At 34.8% G+C, this 22,629-nt stretch overlaps 1 protein-coding gene across 2 annotated transcripts in view; it reads left to right on the top strand.

Moving 5' to 3' along the window:
• The window catches only part of LOC150109200 (rho guanine nucleotide exchange factor 3-like), a 235,143-nt gene that overhangs the window by 191,691 nt on the left and 20,823 nt on the right, over positions 1-22,629 (top strand). For both annotated transcript variants that reach the window (XM_090406217.1, XM_090406208.1), the window contains 3 exons: positions 2,119-2,220; positions 10,662-10,730; positions 15,419-15,617. In XM_090406217.1, coding sequence (XP_090262343.1) covers positions 2,119-2,220; positions 10,662-10,730; positions 15,419-15,617 — 370 coding nt within the window. The remainder of the gene's footprint in view (positions 1-2,118; positions 2,221-10,661; positions 10,731-15,418; positions 15,618-22,629) is intronic.

The raw sequence follows: 22,629 nt of genomic DNA, 5'->3' as shown, positions 1-22,629 counted from the left end.
GGACTTTGGCAAGAACATAGAAAATAAATATCAAGAAGGAGGTAAGATATTCTGGATGTTGTTGAAGAAGCTTAGAAATGGAGGAAAGAGTGCTGTAAAAGGAGTTAGAGATGATAAAGGTGACATGAAAATGGGAGAAAAAGATATCCTTGAAGTAGGGAGTAATTACTTCAAAAACTTGCAAAATGAAAAAAACAGTGATGATAGCACAGTAGTAAAAAAAACACTCAGCAGGCATACAATCAGGAATACATATCCATACTTGAAGTAGAAAAAGCCATCAAAGGCTTGAAATGTGGAAAGGCAGCAGGAGTAGATGATATTGGACCAGAAATGCTGAAGTATGGTGGTATAAAAGTCTTACTGTGGCTGCACTGCATAGTTCAGTAAGCCTGGACAGAGGGACAAATTCCCGATGATTGGAGTAGAGCTCTAATAGTACCCATATATAAATAGGGAAATAAAACTGAATGTGAGAATTATAGAGGTATTTCCCTACTGAGTGTTCCTGGCAAAATCTATGCAAGTATACTTGAGAAACGGTTGAGAAGAATTGTGGAAGAAAAGCTTGGTGAAGAACAAGCTGGATTCAGGCCAAATAGAGGCTGTCAGGATCAGATCTTCACTTTACGACAAATAGTTGAGAAAGCATGGGAATATAACAAAGATCTAGAAAGATCTAGTATTGTCGATCTGGAAAAGGCATATGACAAGGTGCCAAGAGAGAAGCTATTCAATATGCTACAGTCATATGGTGTCAATGGGGCATTATATCAAGCGATACTTAGTCTTTATTTGAGTTGTAAGTCAGCAGTTAGAATTGAAGGAAGTACAGGAAGAGGGTTTTAATGTTAAATCTGGTGTGAGACAAGGATGTACATTATCCCCTCTGTTATTCATTTTCTATATGGATCACATTATGAAGGAAAGTGGTATTAAACATGATATCGGAATTGGAGATGTTAATGTTCAGCTCTGTGCTTTATGCAGACGATGTTATACTTCTAAATAAATCTGCTACAAGTTTGCAAGATTCCCTGACTAAATTGAATAACTGTTGTAATAGATATGGTATGAAGATCACCATTAAAAAGACAAAGACAATGAAAATAGCTAGAATTGTTGCATATGTTAACTGTGTTGTGAACGGAGAACCTGTGGAACAAGTAAAACATTTCATCTACTTAGGCACGATTTTTAGTGAAGATAGTAAATTAAATATGGAAATGGACAACAGAATCAACAAAGCTGGTATGGTGGGAAGTCAATTGAATAAATTCATATGGAATAAGAGAGAAATTAGTCGGATCACTAAATTAGCTGTATACAAGACAGTGTTCAAACCAGTTTTAACTTATGGATCTGAGAGCTGGGTCAGAAGTAAAACACTTGACCAAAGACTAGAGATTGCAGATATGACTGTCCTGAGAAAGATTAGAGGTGTGAATAGATGGCATCAATGGCTATATCATATTAAAAATGAGGATATTAGGAAAGAACTTGACATTGTCAGCATCCAGGAATGTGTTAGCAGAGCTATTCTCAGGTGGTATGGTCACTTAAACAGAATGGGCAAGGAAAGATTAGCAAAACAAGTGTTCTCTGCCAGGTTGGCAGTAAAACGACCCCAGAGGAAGACCAAGATATAGGTGGATTGATACGGTACAAAGTGGTCTTCCTCTGGGGTCGATAGACGATAGAAATATAAGATCTGATAATGTTGGAGTCTTGACAAGTAACAGGCTGATTTGGAGGAAAATTGTAGATAGGAAGTTGGCAATGATGTAAATTTTTCATGTAGTACTATCATATCCTGTACACCCTTTGAGAGTACATGTCAGGAATTTGATGATGATGGTTTTCTTTTTGAATTGAAGTTATGTTTTCGTCATTAATTATTGAACTCTCCCAGATATTCTTTATAATGAAGAATGCATTATAAAAGGTAAATGATTTTTTTAAAAAAAATATTTATATTAAAGTTACCATTAAAAATATCAAAAATAAAATAAAATAATATTAGTTCTGGCATAGACTTTTATATTAAAATATTTTCACGAAAATTACAGTGAACAAAGAAGTGCGCTATGATTTTACTGTTTCTTTTTTTATCTTTAGATTGAAATAGTAGAAGAAATTATTCACACTGTTGATGTGAAAACAGGAGAAGCCGACTGCCAGTTTGTATTGGGAACTTTAGACTTCTTGGAAGATTGCCAGGTCCCTAGATTTATTTATGATTTCTGTTTTGAATTCTCATATCAGTGATATGCTTAAGAGTTTCACTTATATATAATTTTTTTTCCTTGTTAAAATCTGAAATGCTAGGAATAAAATGACATTCTGAATACAGTTTTATTCTTATTTTTTTAATATAATCCCAACAATGTTTTAGACAGTCTCAGTTTATCTGTCATAACTACTCATTCATAATTTTGTTGCCATGTATTTAAAAATTATTTATTTTTGTTATATATTAATATTACAGTATTGCAGTTATACCTGTACTTATTTCATTCATCTAATAATATGAATGAAACTACAACTATTTGTAAGAAAGCAATGAAAACAGAGAACTAATATGCCACTAATATGAAGCAGCCTAGTCTGAAAAAATGGACTACAGAAATGTCAGTAGTTCATTTTTCAATTGAGACAGCTTCATGTGAATATTATGCTTACAATGATAATTTGTATATAACTTATAAACAAAATAGAATGACTGAAGAAAATGTCAAAAGAGCATGAGACATTCAAAGCTATTTTTATATCATTATCTTTATATAGTAAACTGTTACCTGGTCAAGAATGCCCTTTTTAATGGGAATAGATATTTTATTAAAATACAAATGAGTTTTTTTACTTGAGGTTTACTCTTCAGTTGTATATAATTATTTTTCAACATAACTATATCCTTACACACCTCTGCCACTGTAGCAGTTTCATGAGTCCATTGCAGTAGAATAGAACTGAACATTATATTGGCAGCATTGCCGCTTCACTGCTGTTTTGACTTCATCATCTGGCACAAAGTGATTGTTTTCTCAAATATTACTTCAGTTTCTTGAAGAACATCAAATGGAGTGAAGTCCTGTCTTTATGGTGGGAGGCCCATATAGCACATCAGTGTCATTGTTGAGGTGCAGGTGAGGTTTGAGAAAGAAGATATCTATTAACATTTTTCTTGAAGTGTTGGACAGTGTAGTTTTGAAACTTTGAGGAAGGCTGTTCCAGAGGATACAGGTAAATGGAATAAACGAGGAGAAAGAGGTTCACTGTGATGGCAGTTGTACTGAAAAGAGATACTGGGCAGCTTCAGCTCTTGTTTTAACAGTCCAAACAGAAAGTAGGGAAATTATGTTTGCCAGTTCATGGAGCAGTGACCATGGAAGTACCTGTAGAAGAGAGACAGAGCTGAAACATTGCATCTGTGTGAGATGGAGGATGAAGGGAGAGGGAAAGGAAATCAACAAGCAGAATTACTGTCCTCTAGACAGTATCAAAAATTTTTAGGGATGTTTTAGGTGCACCACCCCAAATGTATGAACATTATTCTGAGGATGGCAGATTTTGGATTTTTCCTGATGCGTTTTATTCCCCAAAGGCAGTAGGCAGAACTTCTTTAGTCATAATTAATTTTTTGAAGATTAGTAGGCAGCCAGTCTCCATTTTCAACCATTTACTGATATAGTGAACCTGAACTATCAATAAATCAAAGCTTTTCAAAAGAGAGAGAGAGACAAAGAGCATGAATGGCCGACAACTGCCACCATCTTGTTGCTCAAAATCCTAATATTTGCATTATTGTCTATAACAGTGTGAGTTCTTCAGTTGATTTTCTTAAGATGCAAGATTAAAAATCTGAATTCCTAGAAGGGAAAACTACTTGCTCATGCCAGAGATGGACTAACTCGGGAACTGTCAAAGAAAGGCTTAGATAAAGTTTCCTCTAGTTAATCACTAGAATCAAACTTAGATCAGTGTTTCTTCATGTGGTCTAGCACTATGAATGCAGACACCATTTCCACAGGCACTGTCACAGTGCTATAGGCCATAATCTAATAGATTAAATTTAATTGAAGTTGATAATTAGTTAAAGGAATATCATCATCATTTCCCTTATCTGCCTAAAGCAGGTTGAAGCTACTTTTGAACAATAAATTTACATCCCAGTCTATTGGACAGCTAAGTTATTTAAATTCCTATAAGAATTTCAGACCACTTATACTCTTGATGTTTTCTATCCATTTCCTTCTAGGTCTTCATAGTGGTATATTTCCTTCTACTCTTCCATTTTTGAGAATTTGAGGAAACCTGTTAGTGGGCATTCTGTATGCATATCCATACTACCATAACCATTTTTTTTTCTGATTCTTGTTATTGTTGAAATATTGTAGTGTAATTCTTCTCAGATCAGAAAAACCAATCAGATGATTGGTTTTTCATTTCAGTCTATAATGTTTTATTTATTTTTCTCAAACACTTGTTTTCGAAGTCTGCCATAAAATAAGAGAAAAATATGCATGTTAAAAGTACCCATCCTCAAATTCCTGACATGTACAAGGGGTGTACAGGATATGATAGCAGCAGATCTATGTAATGAACCTTATGAGAACAGGTTGAAGATTTGTTGGTTACAGAAACTGGTTGATATGTGGAAAAGGAGTGATATGATAGAGACATGTAAATTACATGAGGGGTTTTAACAAGATTAATTCAGAGGAAATTTTTCAGAACGGGTGTGGTGGTGGGAGAACTAGGACTGACCCATGGAAACTGAATAAGAGTGTAATTAGCAAGAGTGTTAGAACTAGATTTTTTTACTTGGAGAGTAGTGGAATAGGTTGCTATTGTCTGTTGTGGGTGCCATGACTGTGATTCAGTTCCAAGCAAAGTATGATAGATACTGTGCAAATATTGGATAGTTCTTGGCATGATGAACAAAAGTACTGCTGCAATGATGATAATAATTTATCTGATGGTATCGTGACATCAGAAACAGCTCAATTTAAAGAAATCATTAGAAAATCGACCAGGGAATTGGAAAAGGTGGAAAAACGTTTTGATCAAACTTAGACAGGATAAGAAAAAGGATGAGAACATGAACAGGCAGGAAAATACTGAACTAGGTAATCAAAATATTATAACAAGGTAAGTCAGTTAATATCGAAGAAAAAAGAGGTAATATGTTATGGTGACTCAATTTTAAAATTTGAGCTTGCCGAAGGTGTCACCACTTTTAGTTTCCTGGGAGTGAAAATTAAAAATATGACAAACGTAATTGAAAACCAAAAAAGAAAAGTAAAAGAAATGGTAGTGCTGGTAGGTACTAATAATTTAAGTGGTGACAAATATAGTGTGAGAGAAGATATGAAAGATCTGTTGGAAGAAGTGAGAAAGAAATGCGAGAGAGTAAAAATTGTAGGATTACTACTCAGATATGATAGTACTGAGTTAAGGAGGGTGATGATAGCAAATGATTTCACTTGCAGTTGAATTCATTTGGCATCAGAAGCCTGGAGAAATTGCTTCTTGGTATTGAGACCTAATGCAGAGAGTCAAGGAAACTAGATCATCAAGGGAGGAATGGAAAAAATGTGTGTGAAAGTTCAGCAATGGTATGCAAACGTGATAAAGATATGAATGCCTTCGAACATGGTTATGTATGTGATGAAGGAGTGGGAAAATTTGCTTTAGGTTCGGACCTTTTAAGTATGTCTGGGGAGGGAAAGAGAAAATTCTAGAACAAGACCAAATAGATTGCATATCTAATTATAAGAATAGGCCAGGTAGTAATTTATTATGTCTACACACAAATGCCAGGAGCATTAGAAACAGAGTGGGTTGAGTTCATTGCTTTATTGAATTATATGATGTGGCCTAAGATTGTTGCCATTAGTGAAAAACCTGGCTATCAGAATCAGATATGGCAAGTGGGATCAAGTGTAATGGGTATTTTTAGGAATGACAGAAGGGATAGGAGAGGAGGAAGAGTGCTACTAATGATATCAGATGACTTAAGTCCAATTAGGGTAGAAACACAAGAAAACAATGATGGTAATAATCCCATGTAGCAGTTAGTTTGAGTTTATCTGGTGCGAAGTGGAGGTTAACAGGTGAAATATATGGTGGGAGGGGTTGCTACAGACCTGGCGGCTCAGTTGCAGGGGACGAAGAATTTAGCTTTATGGGTACCAAGCAAATGATCATTATGGGTGATTTTAATTTTCCAAACATTGATTGGGTAGAAGAGAATTCTCATGATAAGAAAGAAGAGGAATTTATTGAATTGTTGCAAGACAACTTTCTCAAGCAGCATGTGAAAGAACGAACTCGTGGTCAAAGAGTGTTGGATTTGCTCATAGCGTCAGAAGGGGTCTCTGTCAAGAATATGCTATTTTACCACCAATTGGTGGCAGTGATCATTGGGAAGTATCTACTTGTATTGAAGCTCTGATTAAAACAGGTTACATGCTGAACTACAAAAGCTGGAAATTATGATCAACTTTGGAGAATACGATCTTTGGTCCCATGGTATCAGTTACTGAATGGGAAAAATGTCAGCAATGCATGGGAATCTTTGAAAAAGTGCTTGAATGAGGCTGTATCTCAATGTATCCCTAGTGTTTGAAGAATAAATAGGTTGGAAGTGAAATGGATGTGCAACCTTACTAAGCAAGAGATCCACAAGAAGAAGATGATGTGGAAAGAATATTGTGAGAATAAGAATGAGAAGAGTTATGAAATATATAAGACTCAGGCTAGAAAAGTAACGAGTATTGTGAGGAAAGCTAAAACGGAGTGAAAAGAAATTGGCCATACAAGTTAAAGGCAATCCAAAAGAATTTTATCGTTATGCCGCATGCAAAAGAAAGAATGAATGTGTAAGAATAACTTTATTGAATGCAGATGGTACTCGAGTGTTGAAGCTAAGGAGATTGTTCAGTTAATGAGCGCTCACTTTGCTAAGATATATCAACCAGGTATATGTAGCATGGTTCACAGTGCTACTGCAACATTGGATGAAGAATTAGAGGTTCATGAAAATGAGCTTGAAGAGCTGTTGCATAACCAGGATAAGAATTTATCAATAGGGACAGATGGAATATCTGCCCATTTGCTAAAGGAAAGTTCAGCCAAATTGGCTAGGCCTTTCACACATTTGTATAACTTTGAGTCTCAGCTCAGGAATGGAAGGAATGTATGATAGTTCCATTGTACAAGGGTGGTGCAAAAACTGATGTGTCTAACTACCGACCTATTAGTATCTCTGGTGTGGTAGTGAAGATTTTAGAGAAGTTGGTAAGAACTCGCATACAGAAATTGGTAGACAAACATGCTATACTCTGCAAGGAACCTGATGAGTTTACTAAAGGAAGGTCATATTTTAGCAATTTGCTCATATTTTATAACAATGTTACGGCTGAGTTGGATAAAGTGAATGGATACACTATGATATTGTTAGATTTTTCTAAGGCATTTGATAGGACACCACACGAAAGGCTGTTGCATAAACTGGAGAATATGGGATTGGAATATAATCTCTTGACTTGGATCAGGGGATGGTTGACAGACAGATATCAAAAAGTGGTATATAGTGGGTGCGAATCTGCCAAATTTAAGGTAACCAATGGTGTACTTCTGGGTTCAGTACTTGAACCATTATTGTTCAATCTATACATTAATGACATCAGGCAGGGTCTATCATCAGATGTGCAATTGTTTGCCGATGATGCGAAGATAGACACAGCAATCAGGGATGCTACTGATATTACTACTGATTGCTACTGATATTCAGCAATGACAAAATGATTTGAATAGACTGGAAATTTGGGCAAACGAAAATGACTGTCAATTTAATGTTTACCTTGATGGGCCTGTAATTTCAGTCGGGATTTCTCCATGACTGCAGGTCATAAAAAGTCCAGCTGTTCCTGTGTTGGGCATTTCTTCTCCATTTTCTTCCGACTTTCTTAATCATTGGATCTTCCCACCTTAAGGCTGGTCTTCCAGGTTTCCTTTTGGTATCTCTCAGATACCAGTTTGTAACTCTGACTGTCCATCTGTTGTCTCTCATTCTGGCGAGATGTCCTGCCCATCTTCTTTTGCTGTTATAGATTGCTTTTATTACATCTATGAGTCCAGACTTCTTCCTGATTTCTGTGTGTCTTACAGGTCTATTTTGTTTAATGTTAGTAAGCTTAATCAGTTTAATGTTAGTAAGTGTAAAATTATGCACTTTGGTGTGATTAGAGTTCCAGCAGCATATTAGTGGGGTTATGCTGCAAGAAACTTAAGAGGCAGGGGATCTTGGTGTATTGGTAAATAAGAATTTAAAGTTCAAAGGTCACATACAAAAGTTGCAAATACAACTCAGAAGATAATTGCGATGTTGAAGTGAGCCGTGACATGTAATGATAAGGAAGTCATTTTGCCTCTTTATAAGGCTTTGATAAGACCACATCTGGATTATTGTGTGCAGATTTGGTCTCCTGGATTCCAAGGGGATAAAGAAGCTGTGGAAAGGGTACAAAGAAGAGTTACTAAGATTATATCCAGATTATGGGATTTAGATTATGAGGACAGATTGCTAGTATGTGGATTGCAGACTCTGGTTAACAGGAGAAAGAGGGGTGATAGAGGTCTATAAACTTTTGAATGGATGTTATAGGATTTCATCTGATGAAATTTTTCATTATATGGAGGGTGGAGAGTTAGAGAGAGAGAGAATATGGGGGAACAGCAATGGAAGTTAAGTTTGTTCGCAGTCAAGAAAGAGGTAAGGGCCAGGTTTTTCTCCCAGAGAGCAGTGAGTCAGTGGAATAATTTGCCCTTAAGTGGTAGTAAGTGCATCTAGTGTGAATGAATTTAAGAGAAAGTATGATAGCTGGTTTGGGTGATTTTTAGTCTCCGTTGATGAGTCCTTGACTCCCTGGAGGTCTCAGATAATAATAATATTTACAGTCTCCCTCAATGAATCCAAGGACTCCTTGGAGTAGCCGATTATAATAATAACAATAAATTGCAGCTGGCCTTTTCTGCCTAATCTTAGACTCAAAAGAGTAGCAAGCAAATTATCGGTGCATATACAGAGCTAATTTTTTAATGACAAATGCAGGAAACTTGCATTTGTCATTTACATGAAGGCATGACTGTCATTTGAAACACGTTCAAATGACAGTCATGCTTTTCAGTCTCTTGCCAAAGTTATTGGCCATAACTTTGGTCTAACTCTATTTCCAAGTCTTTTGCACCTGAATGATTCTGTTACATTCTTACTTGCAGAAAACCCCAATCTTACTTTTCCTTCAGTTCTTCTATTGATGGTCTTAGTAAATATTCTCTCCATTCCAAACTTACAACATTCAGCACCATCTTTTCTGTTTTTTGTTTTTCACTAGGAGAAGATCATGTCCAGTCTTGCTACCTGTTTCTATGATTGTTCTGGTGGCTTGTGTTCCAAAATTAACTAAAGTTTTGTTATTACTTTGTCATACAACTGGAAATTATCTCATTTCAATTCTCTTTTTAAGAAGAACAGTAAATCTCTACCATTCAGTTTCTCACTTTAATTCTTTCTAAAGTAATGTAAAAATATCTGTTAGGTCAACTTCCATGCTACTTGGAAACCTCACTCCTGATAATTATCCCCAGTGTAAATATTAGGAGATTAAGGGAAACTTGTCCACAGATCTTCAGATCTGTGGACAAGTTTCTTCCTTCTCCTCAACCCCCTTCCCTCTTAAGATATGAGATTGCCATTACAAAATAAATAACACAGACTGCTCAGTTGGCCTAGTAATAGAAGTTTTGTTTGTTCACTATCAGTTGAACATATGGGAATCAAGTCAAATTACAGGATGGGATTATAATATACAAGCTAATGGATGAATCATTGAGATCTCAGAGTGTTAATTCTGGGTTTTACCTATGCTGTTAACTGTAGGAAGTTTTTCACTGAGCCAGCAAGTATATTATACTTAACAAGAAGTTGTATTCTTGTCTTGTTTTCATCCATCCCTGAATGAGCAAACAAACATTTGCAGATGAAGTATCTTCACAAATAGTCTACTCATATACAAAGGTAGGTGGTACTTTCACATCATATTATATTAGTATATGATGCATGGCACACTTGGACATGTATGCTTCCATGCATTATGGATTCATCAGTGGCAGCTAGACATGGGTAGTGACCTTTCCATAATGCATGACTGTATACACATCTGAAAGGAAGTGTACTGCACCTTATAGAATACAAGAGTAATCTGATGTGAAGTTGCCTGTCTCTGTATACAAGGAAGCTAATCATGACGATATTTCATGTAAAAGCCTTTGTTTGTTTATGCTTGTATAAATATAATTTCTTATCAGGTATATTTTAATGTGTTATTAATGTTACTCTGCCTTCCTTTTTATCACTGCATGAATTGTTGAATACCAGAGAAAGGTCCTCAAAATGCCATTATTATAAGGACATATTATAAACATTTTCTGGCATTCAACTATCTAAATACATTTTGTATTTAGATAGTTGAATGTCACAGAAAGAAAATCGTTTCTTTTTGTGACAGAACAAAGGTCAATTAAAAACTTTTATACTATGCTGATTTTATAAGCTTGCATATGAAGGAATATACTTAAATTTTTTCTCTCTTTAGAAGGTGCCCTTCCTTAGTACTGCTACGGTATTGCTGTGCTCTGGAGTCCTGAAGAACAGTAGAGGCACAGTAAGTTTTGTTGTTTTTGTGTAGATCTTTAGCATGTTTTTTACTATTTCAATTTTAATTATATAAGATTTTTAATGTTGCTTTTATATGAAGTTATACTTTGTTAAAAAATTTTTGGTGCTTCAGTAATGTGATTGTCACTTTGCTGATTCACAGCATCAGAAGAACAAGATAAATAGGATAATTTAGTAAACTGCTGATATTTTGGGATATGAACTCGTCATCCTCACTGCACAAAAAAAAAAGCTATTGCAGAACACAAAGCACTAACAATCAAGTAATTGTAGAAACAGTTCAGAATTGTAGTAATAGAGGAACTAATGTCTTATAGTATAATCTTTTCCAAATTTTTGGTAGTTAATCATTTTAAGATGACCTTCGACTTGCAGTGCAGTGAATTCATCTTGTAGTAACATATAGCAAAACTTGGTATTTGTTAGCATGATAGAGTATAGCAAAATTCATTTTAGTTTCATGTATTTGCATTACCACTGCTTTTCTGAATACAATTCCACACATTAATTAGAAAGAAAACACACTCAGATTTTTATATATTACTACAGTACATTTAAGATTTGGCAAAATAAATGAATTAATGAATGCAAAACTACATGCCAAGTACATTATGATACATTGTGTCCTTGCATATTATAGGTTGCTTTAACCAAGAGTCATTCACATCCAATCATGGAAAAAAAAGAAAAAAAACGTAGTATGAAATTTCTTTGGAATCTTCTGTACATGATGTAGTGTATAGCAACAGTGATATTTTATTGCCTTTTTAGTGAAACACAGGCTTGCATTTCAGAAAAAGAGGGTAAGCCAAAGATTAACTTGCTCATTTCTGTTTTTTCCAAAAAGGCCACACCTCACCAGAGTAGTTTTGCTTACAAAAATAAGGTAACTAAAATCAGCCACTGTTACTTTTTTCTTTTGCTTTGTAGAACCAAACTGGAAGAGAGAATTCATGATTGCAGATGAAAATACTAATAAATAGCACATATTTGTGAACACTGAAAACTTAGTTATTCAAAAAATAAATAAATAACTACACCAAAAAATGAACTCATTGATTGCTGAACTAAGTGATGCCAAAAGACATGCAAGCTGGCATAAATCTATGTTGCAATCAATACTCTACATCCCAATCATAGAAATATTGACAAACTAATTTATATGTACTAAAATAATTTCATCCTTTGATCATTATCTTTTTTTATTTACACTTTCCCGTGTTTTTCTAATTCTCTTTGTTCTAAAAAGTATCCTTCATGTTGCATTTAAGAGTTTAATGGTTCAGAAAGTAAATTAGTAAACAGTTGAGGAAAATGGTATATTCTTGACAACAGCAACAAACAAATCAAATTCCTGATATATATCTTCAAGGTGGGGTAGGTATAGATACTTTGATAATACCACTGAAATGTTTACCTGATCGCTAACTTGCTATTGACAGTTTTCTGCCAAATTAATCTGTTATCTGTCAGGACTCCAATATTATCAGATCTTATAATTTGGTCTTCTAAAGCATTAAATGAATGAACTAATGCAAAACCCATGCCAAGTACAGTATGATACATTGTACCCTTGCATACTGTAGGTTGCTTTAACCAAGAGGCAGTCACGTTAAATCATGAAAAAAAAGTAGTATGAAATTTAATTGCATCACTGCACCTACCTGGGCATCCTCTTGGCTTTTTCTGGCATCCTGGCAAACACTTGTTTTGTTAACATTATGTTTAAGTGACCACACTACCTGAGATGATTATCCTTATTCACATATTCCTGAATACTAAGTATCTAGTCCTTTCATGTCTTTGTTTATAATATGATTCTGCCATTCATATCATCTGTAAACACCACTAATTTTTCTTAGAACTCTCATATGTGTAGTGTCTCCAATTTAATCAACTATTTTATTTCTAACCCAGCTCTCAAATCTATATTGGTTATTTTGGTTAGCTTTGATATCACTGTTCACCAGTATTCCCTTAAATTACACCTTATCACTTATTTTTAAAAAAAATAAAGGTTTTTCTTCCTGATATAAACAGGGTTTGTACCTCTCACCTCCCCTCTGCCAATTTTTTATGGAACATTTTGAAAAACAAGCTTTGTGACTCAACCCATCTCAAACCTTCTGTGGTTAAGATGATGTGATAAAATGGATAACACATTCACATGTGTTCTCCATTTTGTCTCATGGCCCAGACACACTCTTTCCTCTCTCATCTCAATAGTCTTCTCCCTAGAATCCAGTTTAAATTAAAACCATGGAAAAAGAAACTAATAACAGTTGAGCCTTTCAAGACACCTTACCTTTTTAGTATACAGGAAGCCTACCCACACAGGGAGATTCATAAACTTTCCCATCATCCCCTCCCCTCTGAACAATATGGTATCATTAAAAATAACTAATAGAGCTTATAACTTTTGTTTCAGTTAGTCCTTCCTTACAGCAGAACTTAATCATACACTTATCTAATGGCTACAGTTATCACAGTATCCAAAAAAAATCAATTCTTCCTCCAGTCCTCAACTTCTCTTCCAAAAGATTTTAGTAATACTATCATCATCATCCTCTATGTCCAAAGCATAGCCAAATTTTAAAGAAATACAACCTCTGCACTGCTTTCAAGCTTCATTTTAAACTGGCTACCTTTATCCACTCCACTAAAGACCAAATCCCTCCTCTCTCAGTTCCTGGAGTATATAGAGTTCCCTGTTCCTGCAAGTTAGCTTACTGTGGACATACGGGAAGATCTGCTAACATCTGGCATGGAAAAACATAAAAAATAACATCTGCAATCATTGGGCCCTGCAGACCATGCTTTAGATATGGCTCACAGAATCAATTGGAAAAGGACCATTATGCTCCATTTCAGTAAATTTAGAAGAGAAAAACTGTTTTTAGAATGGTTGCATTAGGCTTTACAAAATATGGGAAACACTAATACTTTGAGATCCCAGTTTTCATCCTATGCCGCCAACCGGTGAACACAGAGAGTACTCCACCTAGTTAGGACTCTAGTTTTTTGTCCATGTTTTATATAGTTTGGTGTTGCCATTTGTGTGTGTGTTACGGGGCTCATATTGTACTGTCTGACCACAGATACGAGAACTTCAGTTAGCTTGGTTTCAAGAAGAATCAATTCATGTTGAAGGGGAGAAAGAAATAAGCCGATATATGAATTGGTTACCAACACAAGAAATCATGTGCTTTATACGTAAAATTTTCCAACTGTTATACAAGCAAAATAGTTATCACTTTATAAATTACAATATTCATAAAAGAGAAGTTAATTTTCCGATGTGTAATAATAAACAACTCGTCCCACAATATGGATTGATTACCCTATTATCGGAATAGCTTCTCCTTCTTCTGACTTGCACAGAAGTGTCGAAGGGTCTTGCATCTGTGGGCATACAGTACTTCCTGACATTTACAAAATGTTGGAAGAATTAAATATTATTTTTAATCCTTTCTCAGTGCTGTTTTACTTCATTAAACCTCTAATATGAGTTTCTCTCAGTATTTAAGTCTTTACACACACAGTTCCTGTTTTCAGTTATAATTTGAATTGGTTGGTTGGGTGTACTGTATTCTGTGACAAGTGTGTTTGTGCTCTGAAGATCCATTTGAAATCCGAAAGAGATTAGCAACTTAATAAATAATACACTTATTTTGCTCCTCTGGGTAGTGTTTATACTTAGAAGCCCTGCTGTGAATGTGAATTTAATCATAGTTTTTCTAACCATAATTATTTTAAACTCTAATTGTCCAACATTTTGCATTTTGTTTGCTTTTAAATGTCAAGAAGTAATTTTAGATTGTACTACACACACATTCATTAAACTGCAAGTTTGAAAAATGTATAACTTGCAAAAAATATTCTCAGTAATGACAAGATAGTCCAAAAGCATGTTTTGCAATATAGATGTTGTTGAGATGTCAAAATGCATAGCTGGATAAAAAATCTCTGACCAATACCGAGCTGTTATTAATAGATCAACAACTTGTCACGTGCAAAGATGTGTTGCATTATCCTTTGGCAGTAAATATGGCTGATTCATGCGTAATTGTTATCATTCACAGTAAAACTACAGGCTTACTACTAGGTTGGTCATGACCACTTCCCCCCCCCCCCCCCCTCCTTCATTTTTATTGAACAAGGTCAATTCTGAAATGTTTCTGCTTTATAAGACACTTTCAAATGAAGTGTAATCAAGAGTAAAAGTGTTGAGTTTCCTGAGTAAGCAATAGCTGGGACAAGGGGTGGCAAGCTGTAGTGTAGCACAACAGACACCCATAATTAATAATTTTTAATAATATAATTGATTCTACATCAGTTAATAGTTCCATTATATCTTAAACTTATCTTCCACTAAAACAAAGGAATATATATACTATATGGAAAAAAGCTTAACAGTTCTTCCTTTCATGAATCTAAAGCAAAGTTTTCAAGTTTAAAGATAATGAACATTATTTATTTATTAGTATGATTTTCTTGTCAGCTTCAGTATTCTGAATACAATTTACTCTCATGGCAAACTCATAGAAACCAAGTAGGAATAGGCTGTTGTAGAGGATAGTATAGTCAAATTTCCTTAATTATAATACTCCAACTGCATATTTATTTATGTATTATAATCTGATTATGTGACTTAAAAATTACATTTTATTTCAGAAATTACATGCCTTCCTTTTTGATACGGGTTTCTTATTGGGAAGGCGAGTAAGTAGATTTCACAATCACTCTTCGAGAACAGTATACCAAGTTTATAGGCAACCTATTCCTGCTGAACAGCTTCAGATAGAAGATATCAAAAATGGCGAGATTCGATTTAATGGATCTTTTCGGAGTGCTTTTTCACATGGAAATATAGGTTTGTATTAATTTGTGGCTTTTCTAATAAGTTTATAGATGAAATTGAATATTTGGTGTTGTGTGTGTGTGTGATTTTTTTTTTTTTTTTTTCCCCTTTAGATTGGCAACAAACTGGATGAAATGAATTATCTAAACTCGCATGGTATTTCTAGTTTGCAGTAAATTCAACACTACTTGGACATAACTATTTGCAGTACACACTACCACTATTAACATGTTTATGCTGGGGTGTTCAAAAAAACTCTCATCGCCACCTTCACCATCTGGCAGGTTAAGAGAATATACCTCACTCTGCTACAGTATCGGCATATGTGCCACATTCTACCGATATGGCAGGTTCTTTAATTGTAATCAGATTTGCGTGGGGAGGGGAACCGTGAATGTGTTTGTATAGAATTATTAGAAAGCAATAATGGAGCTAGCTGAGAAATTAGATAAGTACCAGATCGACATAATAGGGGTGATAGAAACAAAAAATGGTGAGATCTTTCTTAGCAATAAATACAAAATGTTATATTCATGCCATGACAATGAAGAAAAGAAAGAGTAGCCATAGTATTCAACACTAAATACAAGGCTAATATTTTTGAATGATAAGCAGTCTCAAGTCGAGTAATGTGGGCACATATCAGAATGGAAAACTGGCCAATGAGACTGATTTGTGCCTATGGTCCCACAGAAAGTTCTACTAAGGTAGAAGTGGAGGAATTTTTTGAGAATTTAGAGAAAGCAACTGACAGTGAAAAATGAAAAGTTGGTCCCCGTTGGGGATCTGAATAGCAGAGAAGGAAATGATTGTCAGATATACAAAAAAGTTTTGGGAAAATTTGGAGAAAAAAGCAAAACTGTTAATAATGGCAAATACCTGTTGGATTTCTGCTCAGGACATGGACTGGTTATTACTAACACAATGTTCGAACATAAAATGTGCACAAATTCACATGGAGAGAAGAGGCAAGGAATAAGAAAAGTCTCATTGACTATGTTATTGTCGATAGTGATGTTTTCTCCCTGGTGAAGGACACCAGAATGTACAGAGGATTTGAAATTGGAAGTGATCACTATTTAGTCTGGAGCAGAATAAAATTGAATTTCATATTGAAAAGAATAACATATAAGAAAGTTTAAAGCGAATAAAAGTTGAGCAGCTCTTAAATGTGAACTGTAGACTAAAATACACAAAAATTATCTAAGTGAAAATGAAAGAGTTTGAGAACAGGAACCAAATCTTGGAGATTCAGTGGCAAGTCTTGAAGAAATCCTTGATTGATTCAGCTAGAGAGGTATGTGGTGAGGTTGTATGCAAGGATAGAAAAATCAGAACTTCATTGTGGACACAGGAAGTTAAAGAGGCAGTGAAGGAAAAGAAGAAAATGAAGAAAAAGTTCCTAGCAAATAAGTCAGCCATGACTTATTTGCCAAGAGATTTTGATCTTAGAGAATACAGAGACAAATGTAAGAAAGCTAAACATTGTGTAAAACTAGCTAAACAAAAGTCATGGGAAGACTTTGGTAAGAATATGGAAAATAAATATCAAGAAGATGGCAAGATATTCTGGAGGTTGTTGAAGAAACTCAAAAATGGAGAAAAGAGTGCTGTAAAAGGCATAACAGATGATAAAGGTGATATAAAAACAGAAGAAAAAGATATCCTTGTAGTATAGAGTAATTACTTCAAAAAATTGCTAAATGAAACAAGCAGTGATTCCACAGTGGTAAAAAAACCACTCAACAGGCATGCACCCAGGAATACATATCCATACTTGAAGTTGAAAGAGCCATCAAAAGCCTGAAATGTGGAAAGGCAACTGGAGTAGATGATATTTGATCAGAAATACTCACGTATGGAGGTATAAAAGTCTTACAGTGGCTGCACTGCATAGTTCAGAAGTACCCATATATATAAAAAAGGGAAATAAAACTGAATGTGAGATTTACAGAAGTATTTCTCTACTGATGTTCCTGGTAAGATTTATGCAAGTATACTTGAGAAATGGTGAGAAGAATTGTGGAAGAAAAGCTTGGTGAAGAACAAGCTGGATTGAGGCCAAATAGAGACTGTCAGGATCAGATTTTCACTTTACCACAAATATTTGAAAAATCATGGAAATATAACAAAGATCTGTATTTAAGTTTTGTAGATCTGGAAAAGGCATATGACAAGGTGTCAAGAGAGAGAGAAGCTATTCAAAACTCTACAGTTGTATGGTGTCAGTGGGACATTATATCAAGCAACACTTAGTCTTTATTTGAGTTGCAAGTCAGCAGTCTGGTATGAGACAAGGATATACATTATCCCCTATGTTATTCATTATCTGTATGGATCAGATTATGAAGGAAAGTGGTATTAAACATGATATCAAAATTGGAGATGTTAATGTCAGCTCTTTGCTTTATGCAGATGATGTTATACTTCTAAATAAATCCACTACAAGTCTGCAAGATTCCTTGTCTAAATTGAATAACTGTTGTAATAGCTATGGTATGAAGGTCAGTAATAACAAGACAAAGACGATGAAAATAGGCAGAAGATTGAAAATATCACCTGCGTTGTGAATGGAGAACCTATAGAACAAATAAAAGATTTCAGCTACTTAGGCACGATTTTTAATGAAGATGGTATAAATAGACAACAGAATCAACAAATCCGGTGTCGTAGGAAGTTAACTGAATAAATTTATATGGAATAAGAGAGAAATTAGTCAGAATACTAAATTAGTTGAATACAAGACAGTGTTCAAACCAATTTTAACTTAAGGATCTGAGAGCTGGGTCAGAAGTAAAACACTTGACCAAAGACTAGAGACTGCAGAAATGAGAGTCCTGAGAAAGATTAGGGGCATGAATAGATGGCATCAATGGCAATATCATATTAAAAACGAGAATATTAGGAAAGAACTTGACATTGTTAGCATCCAAGAATGTGTTAGCAGAACTGATTTCAAAGATTAGAGGAAAGATTAGCAAAACAAGTGTTCTCTGTCAGGTTAGCAGGAAAAAGACCCAGAGAAAGACCAAGATATAGATGTATTGATACCGTAAAAAAGTGCCTTAGAAGATAGAAATATAAGATCTGATAATGTTGGAGTCTTGACAAGTAACAGACTGATTTGGAATGAAATTGTAGATAGGAAGTTAGTAATTACGTAAATTTTTCATGTAGTATTATACATCCCTTGAGGGTACATGGCAGGAATTTGATAATGATAAGAAATCAATAATTAAGGATAATTCTATACTTGATTGGCATATTTGAATTACTAAAAGATGTAAATATATCAATCAAGAATAATGAGCCAATTTACAGTGGCAAATGTAAAGGAGAGGAAAAACAAAAGAACAAGTTTGAATGGAAATGTTTTCATTACTGACAAATGAATCATTGATAATTTACATTTGTGATATTATATGTGCATGTCCTATAAGTTTTTGGGATTTAGCAAATATCACATGATCCCATAAAACATACATCATAAATGCCCATCAGAAGAAATACAGAAAATTATAGCATTCTAAATGAAATGCCTAAGAAAAATAAATAAGACTCACTGGTCAGAACACCAAACCAAATGAGCAAGACAAACATGAAGTAAACTATAGAAGATATCATAGTTATAATTCTTAAACAGCAATTAAGATGGTTTGGAATACCTCTCAGAGATGACCAGATATAGTTTTTGAATGGAATCATTGGAGGAAGATGATCACGAGGCAGACCAAAAAGAACTTGGTTACAGTCTTTGAAAAAAAGGTCACGATTATTAAGTTTCAGAGAGATGACAGAAATGGCCAAAAACAGAGCCAGGTGGCAAAGATTTCATATGGAACTCAACTGGCCATCTGATAGATGAGAAAGTAGAAGAAATACCCATCATAAATGCAAACATTCATGTCAGACTTCAATGCCAGCAAAACATCTCATGCAAGAAAGAGCTTGCATTCTTCCCCCCCCCCCCCCTTTTTTTTTTTTTTTTTACCTCCAGTAATACTGACATATTCAAACACAATCAGATTTCCCTTTTTGTCTGACCTATACCTCTGATGTTTCCTGAGACAAACACATTTCAACTATAGATTCTGCAGTAGCCAAAAATCTTGGTGTACTTTTTTTGCACAAGGCTACTTCACACTTTCAGCTGCTACTCTATAAAAATCCCAAATCCACCTAACCATGGAATATTTCTCAGATATTTGGGGGTAGTCCACCAAAATCCTCTCCAAGATTGCTTGATTCTGTTCAGAAGAGGGCAGTCCAGCTAAGCTAATTAATGACCCCCTCCTCTTTCACTTATCCACTTCAATCCTTCCTTCACAGGCATTCAATTTCTGCCTTATGCCTTTTCTACAGTTACTTTCATGGACAGTGCTTTGCTGAATTGGCCACTATTATTTCCTCCACTTTCATTCCACTATCTGATTATGTTCTTTGGAACCATCTTCCCCACTTTGCCTTCCCCAAAGAATACAGCCGTCAGCTTTTCAAACAAAATGTAAACAGATTTTTCTTTTCTTTTTTTCTTTTTTTTTAATCTTGCCCACACAGCACTAATGTGCTTAATAAGTCTTGTGGCTTTTCATCTGTCGATCAGATATTAAAAAAAAAAAAAACTTTGAGATAGAAAGAGAATTATTTATGAATATAAATAACTAACAAATAATAAACACTGGTTGTATATATTACTCAATAAATAACTATAGGGAAGGTATAAAAAAATGAACTGATAATTTTCATCAAGAATACATGTGGATTGATGAAGCAGTGTATTTATTTCTCTTTTATTTATATTTCACTTTTTTTCTAAGAATTTTCTTCTTAGCCTTGGTATCATCCACCCTTTCACAAAATCTCTACATTTGTAACTTCTTTTTCTTTTTGTTAGCAGCTCTTTTTTTTTTTTTTTTATGAAATAATAGATATGGGGGGGGGGCTGAAAAGTTCTGATAAACACTTAGAACAAAACTGAAATTAACTGGCCATGACACGTGCATATTAAAATTGTAATACCATTGATATTACATTGAAATATATGATGGATACGAACTGTAGAGGAGTGATGTATTTTATCCATATTCTCGGTGACATCGTTAAAGCAACTCTTCTTATATATCCTAAAAGAACAAATTATTACAATTTGGTGAAACATCAGGTTTTAAAGGGTTTTAAAATATGTTCTTTCTTCTGGTTATATCAGTTGCTATAATATCAATTTTGTTCTAGGTGTTTATCAAAACTTTTCATTCCCCCCCCCCCCCCTTCATATCTTGCATATTCTAGTGTTTTGTTGGAGATCAAAGGATGTAGTCTACTTCTTACAATACATAGAAGGATTCATTTTTATTCTGGAAAAGATGAATTTTAACTCACTACAACTGTTCTTTTTGATAACTGGAATGAAAATGTTCCTATAGCATGAAAAGAAACGTAAAAAAAAAGGGGAGAAAATCCCTAACTGAGACTAGACTGTAGAAACAAAAACAAGTGGTTTTATTACATCACTAAATACAGTACATAGATATTTATAGTTGTACTATATTTAGCAACAATTTGTGTAATAAAGATAACTGGAATGACTCAAATTCCAGATGATTAGAGTAGAGCTCTCATAGTTCCTATCTGTAAAAAAAGAGAGTAAAGCTTGAATGTTAGAATTGCAGAGGAATTTCCCTAGGGAAGTGCTCCTGTATAACTGAGAGGAGACCTCCACATAACCTTTAAAGGAATGTGGAGAACCGATCATGGCTTCTGACGTAATGTCCAATCCTCACTTTCTTGTGGTGCACCCTGTCAGGTATCTACCTGGATACTGAACGAGGATGGGCTGGCAATTTGGGATTTACCCAACCAAATTGTATTCTTATTGGCTTAAACCAAAATACAAAATGATGGTACAACATGACAAAATTTCATGCCAGCTGGGGCGTCTCCCGGTTAAACAAGGCCCTCATTGTTTTCGCCTGGGAACCAGGGCCAACAGCGAAAAGTCAGCTACTGAAACAAATCTGAAAACACACACACACCAACTCAACATCACCAGAGTTAAAGATCGGTACTATCAACATAACAATCATGAATGGCAAAGAAATGGAGCTAGCTGAGGAATTAGATAAGTACCAGATCGACATAATAGGTGTGACTGAAACAAAAAAAGACAAAACCTGGTGAGATCTTTCTGAACAATAAATACAAAATGTTATATTCAGGAAATGACAATCAAGGAAAAGAAGGAGTAGCCATAGTATTCAACACTAAATACGAGGCTAATCTTGAATGGCAGGCAGACTCAAGTAGAGTGATGTGGGCAAATATGAGAATGGGGAACTGGACAATGAGACTTATTTGTGCCTATGGTCCCACAGAAGGTTCTACTAAGATAGAAGTGGAGGAATTTTTTGAGACTTTAGAGCAAGCAACTGACACACTGATAAAGGAAAAGTTGGTCCTTATTGGGGATCTAAATCCCCAACAAGAACCAACTTCACACACACAGTTTATATAGCAACTTTTTATTTTTTAGTTTATTTAGTTACTTAGTTTATTTTTTTATCATCATCATCATCAAATTCCTGACATGTACCCTCAAGAGGTGTACAGCATATGATAGTACTTCATGAAAAATTTACCTCATTACTAACTTCCTATCTACAATTTTCCTCCAAATCAGTCTGTTACTTGTCAAGACTCCAACATTATTATCAGATCTAATATTTCGATCGTCTAAGTCACTTTGTACTGTATCAATCCACGTATATCTTGGTCTTCCTCTGTGTCATTTTCCTGCCAACCAGGCAGAGAACACTTGTTTTGCTAATCTTTGAAAGGTTATTTTTCACTTGGTTAGAGTATAATAAATTTAGTTTAATTCTTTATCCAAGTGTGAGCAAACAAAGTTTGCGCCTGAAAGTATCTTCAGGACTGGGGTAAGGTGGTACAACACTGCTGGTAGCTTGCTCCACCTTTGCAAGGAGTGCCCTGGTGTTGTACCACCTTACCCAAGTCCTGAAGATACTTT

This window comes from Typopeltis vanoorti, chromosome 2, assembly GCF_054136105.1.
Source record: "Typopeltis vanoorti isolate ZY-2024b chromosome 2, IOZ_Tvanoo_1.0, whole genome shotgun sequence".
Taxonomy (NCBI): Eukaryota; Metazoa; Arthropoda; class Arachnida; order Uropygi; family Thelyphonidae; genus Typopeltis; species Typopeltis vanoorti.
This window is presented reverse-complemented; position numbering and strand designations above follow the sequence as displayed.